The sequence below is a fragment of the Chaetodon auriga genome, chromosome 18 (genome assembly GCF_051107435.1).
Source record: "Chaetodon auriga isolate fChaAug3 chromosome 18, fChaAug3.hap1, whole genome shotgun sequence".
NCBI classification, from domain to species: Eukaryota; Metazoa; Chordata; class Actinopteri; order Chaetodontiformes; family Chaetodontidae; genus Chaetodon; species Chaetodon auriga.
The window spans coordinates 11,914,309-11,930,449 of record NC_135091.1 but is presented as its reverse complement, the minus strand read 5'-3'; the positions used below and the strand labels follow the sequence as shown (position 1 = coordinate 11,930,449).

Genomic DNA, 16,141 nt, shown 5'->3' with positions numbered 1-16,141 from the left:
ATAGATAAGAAGCTTGTCCTTTATATCTGTGCTGAATGGTATAATTATTGATTAGAATATATTGACTAGTGATATTAAGTGACATGCAAAGAAAGTCACTACAGCTGGGAACACACATACCTGTAAAATGAGAAGAGTGGATGTGCTAATGCATGTTCTCATGTTTTGGGGGCGTTTGAACACTTTTCAGAAAAATAACACATTGTACCTTAAATGGTATCGGTAGCATTGCTTAGGGTTAGCTTAACTCAATATTTCCTTCCCATTCATGACATAAATACTATGTTCCCTGAAGCACACTGATTTCTCCATGTACTCATATATACATTAACCGAAGCCACGCCTAAATCTGGAAAGGATTAGCAGTGAAACTTAACATAGCACTTTGCTCACTAAAGCTATGTGTGTTTTTTTTTTTTTTTTTTTCAAGTTTGGCGCTTGTGATGTGACACAGATTTCCCGTTTTCTTAATGCTAGTTGAAAGCTTTTAAGTGTTTCGTAGCATTTACTGATTTAGTAAATTACAAATTAGAAACCAACTAGTTGTTACTCAGAGCTTAGGAGTGACTTTATGCACAAATTTAGTAATGGATTTATGAATAGCCGGTGCAACCAATCCTGTTGCGTAATAGTTAGTGCATCAGGGTCAGTTATTCAGGCCTTGGTGCAGTGTGGTGTCGGTGTGTGGATTACACATGCAACAAGAAAGGGCTGAACCTTATGTGTCTGCTCCCTGAGGACTTATATCTGTCTCGAAGTGCACACATGCATTGCACTGAATATCCGTACGTATGTGTGTGTATGTTGTGGTATGTAAGTAAGAGCTGCTTTTTAACACCAAGGAAATGAGTCACCACAGTCTTTACTGCAGTTACTGCATCTGTTATATGAAAAGCAGCCATTGATGTCAGGTGGCATGTATGATATATACCTACTCATTTAGTATGTTTTTTTCTTTTCGGATATCTCTTTTACCTGTCTCTGTTCTCTTCGTCTCTCACTTTCTCCATGTGTACTTTGATTTCTCTCTTTAATCTCATTCTGTCTGTTCAACTACATTTTTTGCCTGTGAAATGAGCAATCTAATGAGAGTGAGTGTGAAATGTCTACTATTATTTGGTCTCCCCTCAGTTGTTATCCCCCTCTCCCTGCTGATGAAATTCTATTAGTTTGCTGCAGCTCTCAACGCTAACCCTCTTTAGTGCAGGCTTGCAGACGATTGGGATCACTGTGCTCTTAGTCAGATGTCAGTAACCTTGCTGCTGGAGCTCTGTGTGCAGGGACTATAAAGTATGAGGAGATAAGATTAGATGTACACACATTCAAGGACAATTGCACCCTGCACGTCTGCAGTATGATAGAGATTGATTGCATAAGGAAAGCACGTGCACACACTGTATGTGTTTACATGCATGCACTGAAGAATTATTCACGTTGTTTTCTAATATTACCTTGAATTTGTCAAAATGATATTGAACTATCAACTATCTGCCTCCAACCCTGTTTTCAGCGCTCCCTCTCTCTGGCTTCTCCTCTCCCATGGCGTTCTCTCCATCCACTGGCATGTCAAAGGCAAACTCTCTTCTGGACCTTGGATCCAGCAGGTGAGACCCAGAGTGTAAATAAATGCATACAGTATAAGATATCTGTGTATCATATCTGCTGCCCCAAAGAGCCTGTAAAGAGGATTTAGCTCATTTTGAATGTCCTCTGTCAGCACATCGAGTTCCCCTGAAACATAAATTTAAAATAAAGTACTCTGTTTTCAAGTTTTATGGGGGATGTTGGGATTTCTAAAATGCATCATTTATTATACAGTGATTTTGAAAGAAAGGCTGGTGTAAACATTGGTATGCCTCACACTCCACCAGCCCATTAGTTCAGCGCTCACAAAGTAGCAGCGCTTGTGCAGGGTAGGATTGGGGATCAGAATGCAGGCAGAGATGAAACACTTAGATAACAGAGAGAGCAGGAAGGCATTTTGAAATCCGATGTTCTAGTTGGCAACAGTAGGAAGTGGGCTTGTTCGGAGTTACAAACATTAGAGGAGAACTGGAATCAAATGGCATTCCGATGGGAGGAGGTCACTGTGGCTTTGTTCAGACCACAGGCATCATTATGACAGACTGTTCCCTCTGCAACAGGGCTGCAGCCGTTATTTTCACTGTCGGTTAATCTGTTCATTATTGTCTTGATTGATTGATTTGTTTTTTGGGCAATAAAATGTCAGAAAATAGTGAAAAGTGTCAATCAGTGTTTCCCATAACCCAAGATGACGTGCTCAAATGTCTGTGACGCAAAAGGCAATTTGAAATCCGTCACCAGCGTGATTTGTCACATTAAATACTAATAATGCCACATGTGTTATTACTGCATCCAGAACAGTCAGACTTTCAGTTGTGCCTTTGAACCAAGCACTTAATCCTCGCCTGGACTAGTTACCACGGCGGGATGTAATGAAGAGTGAACAAAAAGGAAACCAGAGTCTGGGAGGTTTTGTGCAGTTACAGCTAGATTCTCTTCAAAAAAAGACAATAACAGTATCCAGTATCCTTGATCCCTCTCATGGTATTTTCTGTGGTTTGGGAAACAGGATAGGAGTCGTGTCAGATTTCATTTTGAATGTATTGTTTTGAGTGATACCAAAGCAATAATAAGGGCAGTAGGGGTGTTTGGGAGTGGAACAGCAGCACAGGTTGATTCCAGAGGCACCCACATCACTTTAACCTTCAGCTCAGACTGTGACCTTCTCTTATATCATGCTAGACACCGTGTTCCTCTCCTGGTTCTGTTTCGGGACTCATAACAAGTTTTAATATAAGAATTTTACAGCCCTACTTGGTCGCACTAATTCACACAGGCACGCACACACACACACACACACACTAAAAAAGCCCTCGGGCAGCGGGTGGATCCCACACTATATCTTCCATTGTCTCCCTGAAACGTCCCCTTTTATTTCTGAGGAGCACTGCAAGTTTCCACCCTATAACGCTTGAAAACCCATTCTTCTCAAATGCACATCAGTGACCCAGCCTATCCTTTTCTATTCTTGCAGAGCTATTGTTTATAGTAAAAACAGAATAGCTGATTAGCGTTCCCTGAGAATACAGTGCTGTCTTGTTTCAGAGTCTACGCAGTCGCTTGCAGCACTTTCCTCCACAGCTAATTAAGAGCCGAGAAATAACACCGGGGAGTCTCGAGGCAATTAGTGGTTTTAAAGTCAAGGCTTGAATGCAAGGGAGAAGGGAACACTGACCACATAATATTATTGTGTAATTTCCCTTTAGGTGATATCTTGACATATTGACACGCCTCTCTTTTCTCTCTTTTCGTAGTTCAAATTCTTCCTCCACCGCGTCATTGACCAGTAACTCTCCGAAAACGGGTGCAAGTGACTGGGCTGTCCCACAGGCCTCAAGACTCAAGTACCGTCAGCAGTTCAACACACTAGACAAGCTCATGAGTGGCTACTTGTCAGGTAGGTCACACACACACACAAACTCTCTCCAAGCTAAATAAACAGGGCCTCTTGGCTGCTCATAAGTGGCGTCCTCAAAGTTTCACAGAGCAAACTCTGGGTCAGTTTCTCTTCACACAAATGCACTCATGTACTCTTGTGATTGCTTTTAACACCACTTGACAGAACACGGCGGTCAGGTGCACACAAACACTTCCACATCAGTTGGCGTCAGAATTCACTATGCTGTTGTTTATTTGCAGGACCTCAGGTTCGAAATGCGCTGATAGCGTCCAACCTGACCCAGACTCAGCTAGCGACCATCTGGTGAGTATAAGGTGTGTGTGGTGGCGTCTTTGCTCTCCAGCTTTTCGCCAGTGTAAATAATAATGACCCTAAAGATGGAAAACTGAGGGAATATCAAAACTAAACTGCTGAATATTGTCTATTTCTCTGGTGTTAATGCTGAGATCTGTAATGTTCCACCCATTAATGCCCTCTACATTATATAAAGGAAATGCAACAAACGTGGACGATGATCCAAAATCTTACTTCTGACTTTATCACACCTCATTGTGGTGCACACTTTAAATAGCTGCCCAGCTAGCTGATTAGAGAATTTTTGCATATTTTAGCTTATTGCAGCAGTTTAGGCCTCAGAGCTTTATAGAGGCTTCTATGTGTGTGTGTGTTTGTGTGTGTGTGTGTGTGTGTGTGTGTGTGTGTGTGTGTGTGTGCACATGCGTGCGTGCGTGTGTGTATGTAAACAACTAATAACAGAGTGGAAAAATTGAATTTCCCAAGCAAGATTAATTGAGTGCTAAATCTGAATTTAATTTGATGTTTTGGTTCACTCTTGGTGCTCTCATCGGTGCTGTTTTCAGCTGCAGCAGGCAGCTGTTTTTAGCGAATGCTCTTACAAACCTTGTTTATGTAATATGCAGCACCAGCAAACAGACTAAGTTAGCGACTAGATAGAGATATTTCCTTCAGGAGTTTGTGAAAACCAAGACAGCATTATAAGGAGAGTTACTTGTTGGAGCTGGATGGTCCAAAACATGACTGTGGATGAATGTTAATGCTGCTCTGTGTCTGCTGGATGTGTAAATAAGGCAACTGTTTGCTAACTCATCCCCCATAACAAGTTGAAGAGTTCATAATTTGCAGCTTGTTCCATTACCTCTAAAGAAAACAATTGTGCTGCTTTAAAATCATGAAATTCTCACCAGAAAAGTTGCAGATTTCATCTTTTTTTGCTCTACGATGTGACTGACTGTGTTGTGCGAACATAGGACCTTGGCAGATGTGGATAAAGATGGTCAGCTACAAGGGGATGAGTTCATTCTGGCCATGCATCTGGTGGACATGGCTAAAACCGGCCGACCTCTACCCCTCACACTGCCTCAAGACCTGGTACCGCCCTCTCTCAGGTAACATGTGCACACCCACACAGAATGACACTGGATGTATGAATGCATTCATTGTAACAACCACAAACATTTTTCTTTCTGCTCATTTCAGAGGAGGAATCAAGACCAGTGAGCTTGTTAATGGAACGGGGCCCTACACAACTCCCTGTTTAATAGACACAACAGAAGTAGAACCTGCACAAAAGACCAAGAGCAGTGGTACGACATGTCCCACGCATGTACCTTTTCTTATAATGTGAGCATTTGATCTTCCTCTGTGTCACGCCGCTTTGTTCCTCCTCATCTTAGTGTCCTTTGAAGACAAGCTGAAGGAGAACTTTGCGCGAGGCAGCGCCGAGCTGGAGAAACGGCGGCTGGCTCTGGAGGAAGCTCAGAGGAAGGAGAGGGAGAGGAGAGAGAGGGAGGAGAGGGAGGCTCACGAAAGGAGAGAGAGGGAGGCGAGAGAGCAGGAAAACCGAAGGAGGCTGGAGGAGGAGAGGCGGCTGGAGAGGCAGAGAGAGATGGAGAGACAGAGGGAGGAGGAGAGAGTCAGAGAGCTGGAGAGGAAGGAGGTGAGTGGGATAAGAAGCCTCACGTGTAAGATGCTGAACGCCTAGATCGCCATGTCCAGTGACCACGTTTCTTCTCTCCTTCAGGCGGCAAAGCAGGAGATGGAGCGCCAACGGAGGGAGGAGTGGGAGCGTGGCAAGAAAGAGGAGCTGGGCAGAAGGAGAGAAGGGGAGCAGGAAGAGATCTCCCGTCTCAGAGCCAAAAAGAAGAGTCTGGAGTTGGAGCTGGAGGCTGTGGTGAGACATTCATGAATGTGCTCTCTTACAATTATGCAAAGTGAATGAAAGGATGGGCGCACACTAATATCAACTGCCCGGTCTCTCAGGGCAACAAGCACAAGCAGATCTCAGACCGTCTCCGTGACGCTCAGAGCAAGAGGCGGATCTTGAAGGCAGAGGTGGACCTCGTCAATCAGAAGAGAGACATTCGTATCACGGAGATCAACACGTTGCAGCTTCAGTTTGAGGTGAAAGAAATGCGTTGGCTTTTGCTTCTTCCCCATCAAAAATTTGCACTTAAATTATTCCCATGAATGTTTTTTTTCATTTCCTGTTCGTACGCCTCCGTGTTTGCCATAGGACTGGCAGAGGAAGCTCTCACAGCTGGTCCCAGAACAGCAGAGGCTGACTGAGAAGCTGCGAAACATCAACCTCAACAAGCTCTCCTGTGGGTGACAAACGCCCGCTCGCACCACACACAGACATGAGATTGGTCACTGAATTCCCTCGCTTGCCTCTGACCTTTGACCTTTCCCTTGTAGCGGTGGCTTTGACCTCTCTGAACGGGAGCGTGACAGAGAAAGGTGTGAACTGCCGGAGGCTGAAGGACCAGCTTGACACCCTGGAGAGGGAGACCACAGACAAGCTGGCCCAGATGGAGCAGTACAACAAGGAGCTTAAGGTCAGTGGTCAGAGCAGACCAGAGTCAGGATGTGACCTTTTTAGCCTGTCTCAGAGGAGGTTAGACCATTTGAATTCAACATGACCCAAATCAGTTCAGGACCAGCTAGGTCAGGCCACGACAGAGTAGTTCGGATCACAGACTGTAGCTTTGAAGAGGTTTAGGTTCACAGTAGACAGTGTTGCTCTGTTTCAGAACGTACTTTGCGTGTCGTGTCAGCCATGGATTTTCATCAATATCCCCGTGGTCTGAAAATCAAGAAGCAGACTTTCAAATGCCACTGTCATGTCTGTTTGTTGAGTATGCTATTGAAGGGGTTAGCTTAGCTTAACATAAAGACTGGAAGAAAGATCCATGTGAGCAAAACTCAGTGGGCATCTCACCATCACACCTACTGTATATGAGCTTGTTGGGCATCCCACTGTAAACCATGGACACTGAGTTGGACCCCATTCAATGACCACCACTTTTCTGGGAAGGCTTCCTGCAACATTACGATTGTGACTGTGGGAATTCGTGCCCATTCAACCAAAAGAGCAGCCTGCTCGATGGTGATTCATCACACAGAACACGCTTCCACTGCTCCAGACTCCAGCTTTGGCGTGCTTTACACCACTCGGATATGACAAGATATGACTTGTTAGGTGTGCTTTTTAACTTTTCCGAGCACCGGGCTGGTTCCCTTCTCCAGTCTTTCTGCTAACTAAGCTAATCATCTGGCTCACTCTGTACTTCATGCATAAACATAAAAGTGGTTTTTCATCTAACGCTCTATGAGAAAGCAGCTAAGTGTATTTTTCCCAGATAAAGCAACATCACTTCATGATGGATTGCACCAATATTAGTTTTTCTTTTTCTGTCCTTCAGCAATTTTTTATTGGAATAGAACAAAAACAGGGAGTTTCACACCGAAAGGCTGCCGTGAAATCTTGTTCAGCTGGTCATGGTAACTTTAGAGTTCCCCCCCTCAGGCGAAGAAAACCTCATTACCGAACCGTAATTGTACACATGCAGACTCAGATGTACACATTCGCTGGCAGAAAGCCCGATAATTCAATACCTGTGAAAAATGATGTCGTGTCTTCTCACAGCACATCGTCAGGCTGATACTAATCATTGCAGCTCTTCTCTGATCTGTTCAATTGTTTCCTTTTCTTAGCTGATCTTTTAAAGCTTCTAACACCTTTCTTTCTCTCTTCCCTGTCTTTTTCCTCTGCTTCCCGCTACCTGGACATCTATTTTTTTATATAATTCACATTGTTCTCCTCTCTGATTTTCCATTTCCTTTGTTTTTTCACTGATGTGTCTTTTGCTTTTACTCACCCACTTCTTCTTTTATCCTTCTTATAACTCACCTCTGTTTTTCTCCTTTGATCTCGATCACACTTGTAATTCACCTTCTGTCCATCCCTCCCTCCATCCTCCTCCATCTCACTGTGTGTTTGCTTCATAGCTTGGGGATATGGATGACTGTGTCCTGCGGGGCCTTCTGTCTCTGCTGGCCTGCCTCAGCCAGCTCTTCCTTCTCATCAAGGTTATTTTTCTTCCTCTCTGTCTCTCTCTCTCCACCTCCCACTGTGTAATCTTTTACACCGCCCCTCATTATTATGTTTTTTGTCATCTCACCTCTTGTTTTCCCTTAAGCCACAATCTTCTTTTCCTTTTCATCCCATGATGATTCGATCTCTGCACTAATCCATGCTCTTTTGTCTTTTGGCTCATTATTAAATGGAGCTCTGCCTCTGTACCATGTCTTCTCTTTTTTGTTGTTTCACTCTGTGGGATTTGTTCGAGCCTATGTTGTCTGTGTAAACAGGATGCACCCTGAGGGTAAAACACACACACAGAATGCTTAACCTGCACAATTTGTGTCAAAATGAACTCAGCTCATATATATACATCCACACATTTGCATGACTCTGTGAATGGCTGCCAGTTTGTTGGCTGGCTTTTCTTCTTTACATCGGTTTTGCATGTTTAGACTGATTGTATTTGTGCTATTGCATCAAATACCTTTTCAAAGCCACAGCATATGAGGTGAGTTTTGAAACAGGCATACTTTCTATAGTTGAATACAGATTGAATATACGTGACTGTACATCAACTGCGTTGGCAGGATTAAAGCTTGCATACAGTTGTGTTGTGCTTTGTGGCTGATCATAACACTGTTTCTTTCTTGTTAAACTAGTTGACGCTTGTGTCTTTCAAGTCTTTCTAATGCTTCGCATATCCTGTGGCTGCATCAGGAGCTGAGGGAGAAGCAGGTGAGGCAGCAGGCTGTCCTGGACGACCTGTACAGAGTGAAAGAGGAGAAACTGAGGGAGCTGCAGAGACGCAGGGAGGAGGAGATGGAGAGGAGGAAGAGGGAGGAAGAGGAGGCAGCCAGGTGAGTGTGAAGGGAACATGTGACTTGCATTTGTCTGTTTGGAGCAAATCGTTCATTGCGCTTACCTTGAATCTGCTTTTGTTTCTCTTCAGTTCCAATAAAACATGTGTTCTGTGTTGTATTTTGCATTTACTTGCCACAGGCAGGCAAAGCTAGATCAAGAGAGAAGAGAGCAGGAGAGGAGGGAGAAGGAGGAAGAGGAGGCACGTCAAAGGAGGCTCCTAGAGGAGCAGAGGGCCAGGCAGCGGGAGGAGGAGGAGAGGGAGGCACAGGCTCGCCTCCGAGCAGCCCAGGAGAAAGCACAGGAAGAGGAGAGGAGAAGGAGAGAGGAGGAGGAGAAGAGGAAGGAAGAAAGGAAGCGGAAAGAGGAGGAAGAGGAGGAGAGGAGGCGGAAAGAAGAGCAGGATAGAGGAGGACAGCGGTCGGCGTCAGTGGCTCAGCGATCCTCCAAACTGACCACATACAGAGCTCTGTACTCGTTTGTTGCCCGAAACGCAGACGAGCTGAGTGTAGACGCAGACTGCCTCATCGAGGTAAGAAACATACACACACACACACACACACACACACACACACACACACACACACACTGTAAACACACACTATGTATGCATTTCCAACTTAATTGATAAGAGCTTAGCTACTGCTAGCTACTTAGCAGATTCAGATTATTAGTACATACATCAACTAATAAATAAATAATTTATTATTATATGTTAAACTACCCAGGAGAGTATAAAGTAGAGAATAAATGAATGAAGCAAGCAGTTGGTGTGTAGTGATCATAATGCATGGCATGTTTGTGCTGACATGTTCCTCATCGTCGCTGTGTTATGTCTGATCGTGGTTGATGAAACTGTGTTTTCCCTGATTCAGGTGGATGAGCAGACCGTTGGCGAGCCCGGCTGGCTGTGTGGGAACTACCGTGGAAACAGGGGCTGGTTCCCCCAGAGTTATGCAGAGAAATGTGCGACCCCATCTGCTACTAAGACTGTCCCTTCTTCACCTGGAAGAACATCCGGTCTGCCACCACCACTTAACGCAAGGTAACGTACAGGGAGAAACAGGATGGTCAGGACAGTGTCAAAGACAGGTTCTGTGTGATATTTCAGTTCCCCAACACTAAAGATAGAACATTTTTTTTACTTTTTTTGCTGTATGCTAGTCTGCAACAGTCACCTTGGACATGGTAATTTATGCCACAGCACTGTGAAGTTGTTTTTATTCTTGTGTTGGCTCCAACCCAATGGTTTGCCCCTCCTGTTTTACCCAGAGTCCCAGATGGGGTGGGAGTGGGTGACAGCACTGTTCCTGCCCAATCAGATGCTTCACAGGTAAGAAGGAAATCTTACCTCATGTTTGCTTTTAACTCCAGGCATGCAGTGAATTGGGTCTGACTGAGTTTTCTTTTTTCTGAAATGAGTTATCTGTTTTCATGGTAACGGTGTTTACTCTCTGTTTTCAGCCACCACAAGGACAAAAAGTTCTCATAATGTCTTTTCCAAAAGGTTTTTAGAGTGCCTAGTTTCCATACAGCTGTTCTGTCATTTGATATCTACAGTTGGAAAATAAAAATGTCATGAGCTTTGGGATTATTCGGGGCTTCCCTGCCCTGTCAGCTTATTAAGATTAAAGCTGCTGTAATCAGTATTTTAATGTTAACAGTGGACCAAATGACTGTGCGCCAAGTGAAAGGAGTCACTTGTAATGACAAATCCACAGAGAAGTATCATCCGATTCGTCAGTTCCCCTCAGTTCTACTCAGCTTTTCAGCTTCTACCAGCTTACCGATTTGGTTTTCCAGCCCACAACGTTACTGTTGTGGTTCACTCTCACCGCTGTCATCAGCATCATTTGCAGCCGCAACAAGCAGCTGTTTTCAGCAGACCAGCTGTGACTTTGGACCGTATCCTACCGGCCCAGCACTGAACAAAAGACAAAGTTAACTGCTGAATGTAGGGGAGCATTTATCAGCTAAAGTGCCAGATATGTCCCTCTGGCGTTGGTGGAGACCAAAATAAAGCTAAAATCCAGGTATCCAAAAATCATTAAATGCAGGTTTAAATATGATTTACTTGTACTAGGTTTTCTATTGGTATAGTGATGTCTGCCTTCATAGTATAGCTGAACTATAAACTGGCTTTGGCAGGCAAGGAACTAGGTCTGGCTGGGGTACACACACTGCTGCTGACACCATCACACACATCTTGAACAGCAGTATGGCTGTGTATTTATAGCTTTTCTCTATTGGGAACTCTTCTCTCTCTGTCTCTCTCTGTCTCTGCCTCTCTGTGGGTCACCCAGACATTTACAGATCTCCATCTCCCAAAAGATAACATAGATGTTAGTAGGTCTGGCATTTGTAGGTTATGTCTCATGCTCAGAGGGAATCAGGTGAACAGTGATAGATAATTGCTTTACATCCAGATGAGAGGCTGTTTTTATAGTTTACTTGATTTTATAGATGAATTGCTCCATTTTCAAACCTTGCTGCTCCTCTAATCTTACCCCTCAGTCCTCGGTCCCTCTGCTGGCTCGAGCAGTCTCCTCATGGTCAGCCACTTCCGAAACTCGCCCCAGCCTCTCCCCCGCCGCGGGCGACGTCATCACTGCGCTGCTGAGCGTCTCACAGGGTGACATCATCAGCGTGCTGCAGCAGAGGGAAGACTGGTGGTTGGGACAGCTCAACGGGACAAAGGGATGGTTCCCCAAAGGCTGTGTCACTCTGGAGACGGGTGGCAGCACAGAGTATGAAGACACACACACGCATGCACCGTTGGTGTCAAATTTAAATTGATCATAAGACTAAATTGACTATATGTTGTTCCCTTTTATAGGGTGGATGCAATTGACACAGGTGACTCTGTTCAGCTTGAAGGTAAGTAAAGTCTCTCTGTAGAAAAAGAGGTCTGAACTGTATATTTAAACATGATAAGCCCTGAGCGAGTCACATGGTCACACACGTGGTTCTGATTTTCACTCTTATATTTTATCCCAACCAGAGTATGTGGCCTTGTACACCTATGAGAGCCCAGAGGCGGGGGACCTGACGTTTGTGGAGGGAGATGTTGTCCTGGTGACGGAGAGAGAAGGAGAGTGGTGGCGAGGATGCATCGGGGATCAAACAGGGGTTTTCCCTTCCAACTACGTCCGACCTGTTGAACCAGAGGTGAGGCAAGTTCTGTGCGTGTGAGTACAGACTTGATTCCAAAAAAGTTGGTACTTCACTGATTTTTGTAAATATCTGCTTATTCTGAATTTGATGGCAGCAACATGTTTCGAACAAGTTGGGACAGGAGCAACAAAAGACTGGGAAATCCGACAAAATAAGCAATTTTGGAGATCTGTGATGAGCATTCGTTGTTGACATTCTATGCTACAAAGGCATGAATCTATTGTTAAAAAAGATCAATAGATCATCAATCTATATATTGGCAATCATCTGTAGTAGCCTAATATTATTATTTCACTCATGTTCTTCTTTAATGTTGTCTGTCATTTACTTATTTATTCCATCACTCATTTATTTACTACTGCTTCACTCTCAAGGCAACAAGACCCGGAGCGCCAACCAAAAAGCCTGGTGAGAGCGTTCACAGCAATTCACAAATAATGCACACACACACACACACACACACACACACACACACACACACACATGCACAGACTGTCACAGTCTGCTGGTTAACTCTATAACGCTCTTGACATTTACGTGATCCAAATTCATCTTCAGCTGTTTCTGTTTGGTCAACAGAGATCGCTCAGGCAGTGACCACCACCGCTGCCCCTACGACGCATCAGCTTCGTCTGTCTCCAGGGCAACTGATCGTGGTCCTGGCCAAGAACTCCACTGGTTGGTGGCTCGGGGAACTGCAGGTCTGTCATTATGATACTTAAGTAAACTGAAACTGCAGCACAGAGTAAAAGAACAGTGTTAGCTGTTAAAACCTCAGCGTGTCTGTAACAGGGCTTTACTTTCATTTCATTTGGTTGGAAATGTAGTTCAAGGTCAACTGCACCTTGGAGCATTGTACAAGCATGATTAATCCATCGTTCTCTTTAATCCGCTGTCCATATTTGAACAACCACATTGGCAGAGAGTTGAAAGTAAATGAGAAAAAGCTAATACGAAATATTAAAATATTATGAAAAATATGAGCAGAATGTGAAGAAAAATGTGTCGCAACACAAGACACTTCAGTAGGTTTAATGTGTCATGCACGTCATATCTCAAAGAGGGCGCAGTGTCATTAAATAGGTCTCTTTTACCACTCAAACGCAGCTCGCACTGTGGATGTTTTTGTATCTGCTGACTTGTCAGATCAATGCAGAGCCGCTGAGAAGTGGACAGGAGGTTACGCGAGTAATAACAAGGCTGTCTATAGGTCATACGTCTTCAGCAGTGAGATTGTTTCTGCCCATTTTGTGCTGAGGCTGCTGCTGTAGCTGTGGTTAAGCTGTCAGTGGACAGTTTGACATCGTAATGAGACCTCTGAGTAGAGGTGGCAGCGAGGGCTGGACAGTTCAAACAGTTCAAGACGGTCGAAATTTAAATCAGCATTGTTTGAGTAAATTCTACACTGCTCACAATATGCTCATTTTATTTTGCCTTAAACTCGTTGAACAGCAATCTTTTGATCCTTCTGCAGACTTTAGGCTGAGCTTTGGCTTGATTTATGAAGGCAGTGAATGTAAATTCCCAGTAAAGACCCACTGGGATTCGGTATAGATTGTTGTTTATGCGAGTGAGATTCTGGAGTTTCAGCTCTCTGCCTGACAAAATCGATTCATCAATTCAGCTCTCACTTTAGAATTCAGAACTGAACCAGCAGGAGACTGATTTAGTCTCACTGCCTCTTTTCCCTCCAGGCTCGAGGCAAGAAGCGGCAGAGAGGCTGGTTTCATTCCTCTCACGTCAAGCTCCTTGGTCCCTCCAGCAGCAAGTCATCCCCCTCTCCTCTGCCAGGTGATGGCTGACACACTTTGTACATGACTTCCCACTCATGATTGGTGTGCATGAGCTGCTATCTTTCTCCATAGTCTTAGTTGGGGTTGTTTCCACATTTCCTTCTTTGGATTGGACAGACTGACTGACCAACATTGCCTTTCCTGAAAATACTCCACTAACTGAAACATCAAACTTGCATCAGCGTGCTTTAAACTCAACCCTGTGTGTGCCTCTGATCCCTCAGTGTGCCAAGTTATCGCCATGTACGACTACGCCGCCGCCAATCAGGATGAGCTGAGCTTCTCCAAGGGTCAGCTGATCAACATCCTGGACAAGACCAACCCTGACTGGTGGAAGGGAGATGCCAATGGGGTCACGGGCCTGCTGCCCACCAATTATGTCAAGATGACAACAGAATCAGACCCCAGCCAGCAATGTGAGTAAACCTCAAGCTTTTTTTTTTTTTTTTGTCTGCCTTAACAATTTCTCTGAGAGGGAGGATATTTTTCTGTCAAAGCATCTGAGATAAAATCAATAATTCACATATTTCGTTGGAATTATTGTGGGAGTGCTGGTTGTGGTGGGGGGGTAAGACTGTAAGCACACATATAAACTGATAAACTGCTATAGAAACAAACTTCTCTCTTGTTACTGAAAGATCTGATCACTTGACTTGGCTCACTCTAGGTACAGTAGATTCCTTATCCATGTCAGAGCATGGAGAGACTGACGGTAAGCTTATGCGTTGGTTTCTGTCAATCACTGAGGGATCATTGGTGAACATTAACCCATTGCACTTAAAAGGCTCAACCCCCTACATATTTTGGGTATGAAATTAATGCTGTCGCACATCCTCTTAAAGGAGCATGACAAAAAAAAAAAAAAAAGTGAAATAATTGCTTTATTTCCTTCAGCTCAAGTAAACATGAAAGATTGGGCCTTTTAAGTATCCCTGAACTAGCTGCACCAAAAATTTACAATCATTCAAAGGCATCGTTTTGGGAGTTATGCTTATACACATTCTTGCCGAGAATTAAATGAGCAGGTTGTTAACCACACTCATATCTGTGTGTTAGCTTAGCATAAAGACTAGAAGCAAGGGGAAACTAACTAAACTAACTAAATGTGAAACAGCTACCTAGATGGCTCCCCTTGTTTTCAGTCTTTATGTTAAGTTAAGCTACCGTCTCCTGGCTGTAGCTTCATATTTAGCATTCAGACATGAGCGTGGTATCGATCTTTTCATCTAACTCTTGGCAAGAAACTGAAGAAGCGTAATTCCCAAACAAGTCGAAATATTCTTTAAACAAGTCTTGCCTACAAATCACTGGGTCACAGAACAAAATGGAACAATCATTGATTAACTTCAGCATAAACCGGCTCATTTGTTTTCATCCTAATCAGTCACGTTTGTTTCAAAATTTCTGCTTCATTGTCACTGAGAGGTTGATAGGTAGAAAAGATGGACAATGCAAGTCCTATATGCGTATGACTGCACAGTACCCTGATCATTGGTCTGTTGGTAAGGGGGTGATTCGTCTCATATGTATTCACTGTTGCTGGTCTGATGATAGAAAAGGGGCCCATTTTTAAGCAGGAGGTGTGTGTTTTGAATTAGTATTCATAGCTTGCATGTTCTCCTCACAGCAGTGGATCCGTGTTAACAAGAGTGAACGCACTGGACGTTTAATTAGGATGAACTCGTTAAAGCTGCAGACACAGAAACGCAGTGAAATCTTAACTCTAATGAACATGCCCTGACTCATGCACAGCCCCGGTTCACGCGAGGTCTGCACTTCATCAGTTCAATTAGATGTAAGAAATTAGCGTCATGCTCCGGCTGATATGATTAGTAACAACATTTACATTCCCAGAAATACATTATTAATGCACCTGCATGTATGAGTCTAGCATTAATATTAAAGCTATATTAATGTCTGCTGTCTCTTCATCTCTCCTTCATCTCACTCACCTCCCCCTTCCCGCTCCTCCACTTCATCTCTTTTTCTGTTTCCTCTATAGGACAATAATGCTGGCTTTTCCTCTCTCTTCCTCTTTCTCCTCCTCCTCCTCCTCCTCCTCCTCCTCCTCCTCCTCACCCCTTCTGTCTGAGCCAATCCGAATTGCCCTGTCACAACAGGAAGCCCAGCCGCCAGCAAGAACAGCCCGGCTCTGCGCTTTCCACCTCACTCGTTTAGGACTGTGGTGTTCTGTGCGCCTCTTGTTTTTGATCCCTTTATTAATTTATTTAGCTTATTTAATTTTTTTTCTCCTCTGTCTTTTTCTATAAGGCATTTATTTCTCATCCTTATTCCCCTCGCTCTCTCTCTCTCTCTCCTCTCCTTGATGTTTCTTTAACTAACTAATCAACCAAGGGAGCGAGGCAGAGGCAGCTAGACATGTTTTACAGGCTTTTGTTCCTCTGATACAAAGGCATGAAATGTGTAGTTTTGCTGAAGATTAAAGGA

The 16,141-nt window shown here is 44.0% G+C and overlaps 1 protein-coding gene across 5 annotated transcripts in view; it reads left to right on the top strand.

The window, feature by feature from the left end:
- itsn2a (intersectin 2a) overlaps positions 1-16,141 on the top strand; it is a 33,368-nt gene that overhangs the window by 12,304 nt on the left and 4,923 nt on the right. For 2 of the 5 annotated variants that reach the window (XM_076755694.1, XM_076755697.1), the window contains 23 exons: positions 1,511-1,604; positions 3,339-3,481; positions 3,724-3,787; positions 4,753-4,890; positions 4,982-5,088; positions 5,179-5,441; positions 5,526-5,675; positions 5,765-5,905; positions 6,018-6,105; positions 6,200-6,339; positions 7,793-7,873; positions 8,586-8,725; positions 8,868-9,258; positions 9,602-9,771; positions 9,999-10,059; positions 11,241-11,473; positions 11,563-11,603; positions 11,728-11,894; positions 12,275-12,308; positions 12,480-12,601; positions 13,595-13,691; positions 13,918-14,109; positions 14,361-14,405. In XM_076755694.1, coding sequence (XP_076611809.1) covers positions 1,511-1,604; positions 3,339-3,481; positions 3,724-3,787; positions 4,753-4,890; positions 4,982-5,088; positions 5,179-5,441; positions 5,526-5,675; positions 5,765-5,905; positions 6,018-6,105; positions 6,200-6,339; positions 7,793-7,873; positions 8,586-8,725; positions 8,868-9,258; positions 9,602-9,771; positions 9,999-10,059; positions 11,241-11,473; positions 11,563-11,603; positions 11,728-11,894; positions 12,275-12,308; positions 12,480-12,601; positions 13,595-13,691; positions 13,918-14,109; positions 14,361-14,405 — 3,102 coding nt within the window. The remainder of the gene's footprint in view (positions 1-1,510; positions 1,605-3,338; positions 3,482-3,723; positions 3,788-4,752; positions 4,891-4,981; positions 5,089-5,178; positions 5,442-5,525; positions 5,676-5,764; positions 5,906-6,017; positions 6,106-6,199; positions 6,340-7,792; positions 7,874-8,585; positions 8,726-8,867; positions 9,259-9,601; positions 9,772-9,998; positions 10,060-11,240; positions 11,474-11,562; positions 11,604-11,727; positions 11,895-12,274; positions 12,309-12,479; positions 12,602-13,594; positions 13,692-13,917; positions 14,110-14,360; positions 14,406-16,141) is intronic. The other 3 variants (XM_076755696.1, XM_076755695.1, XM_076755698.1) reach the window with 3 other exon arrangements.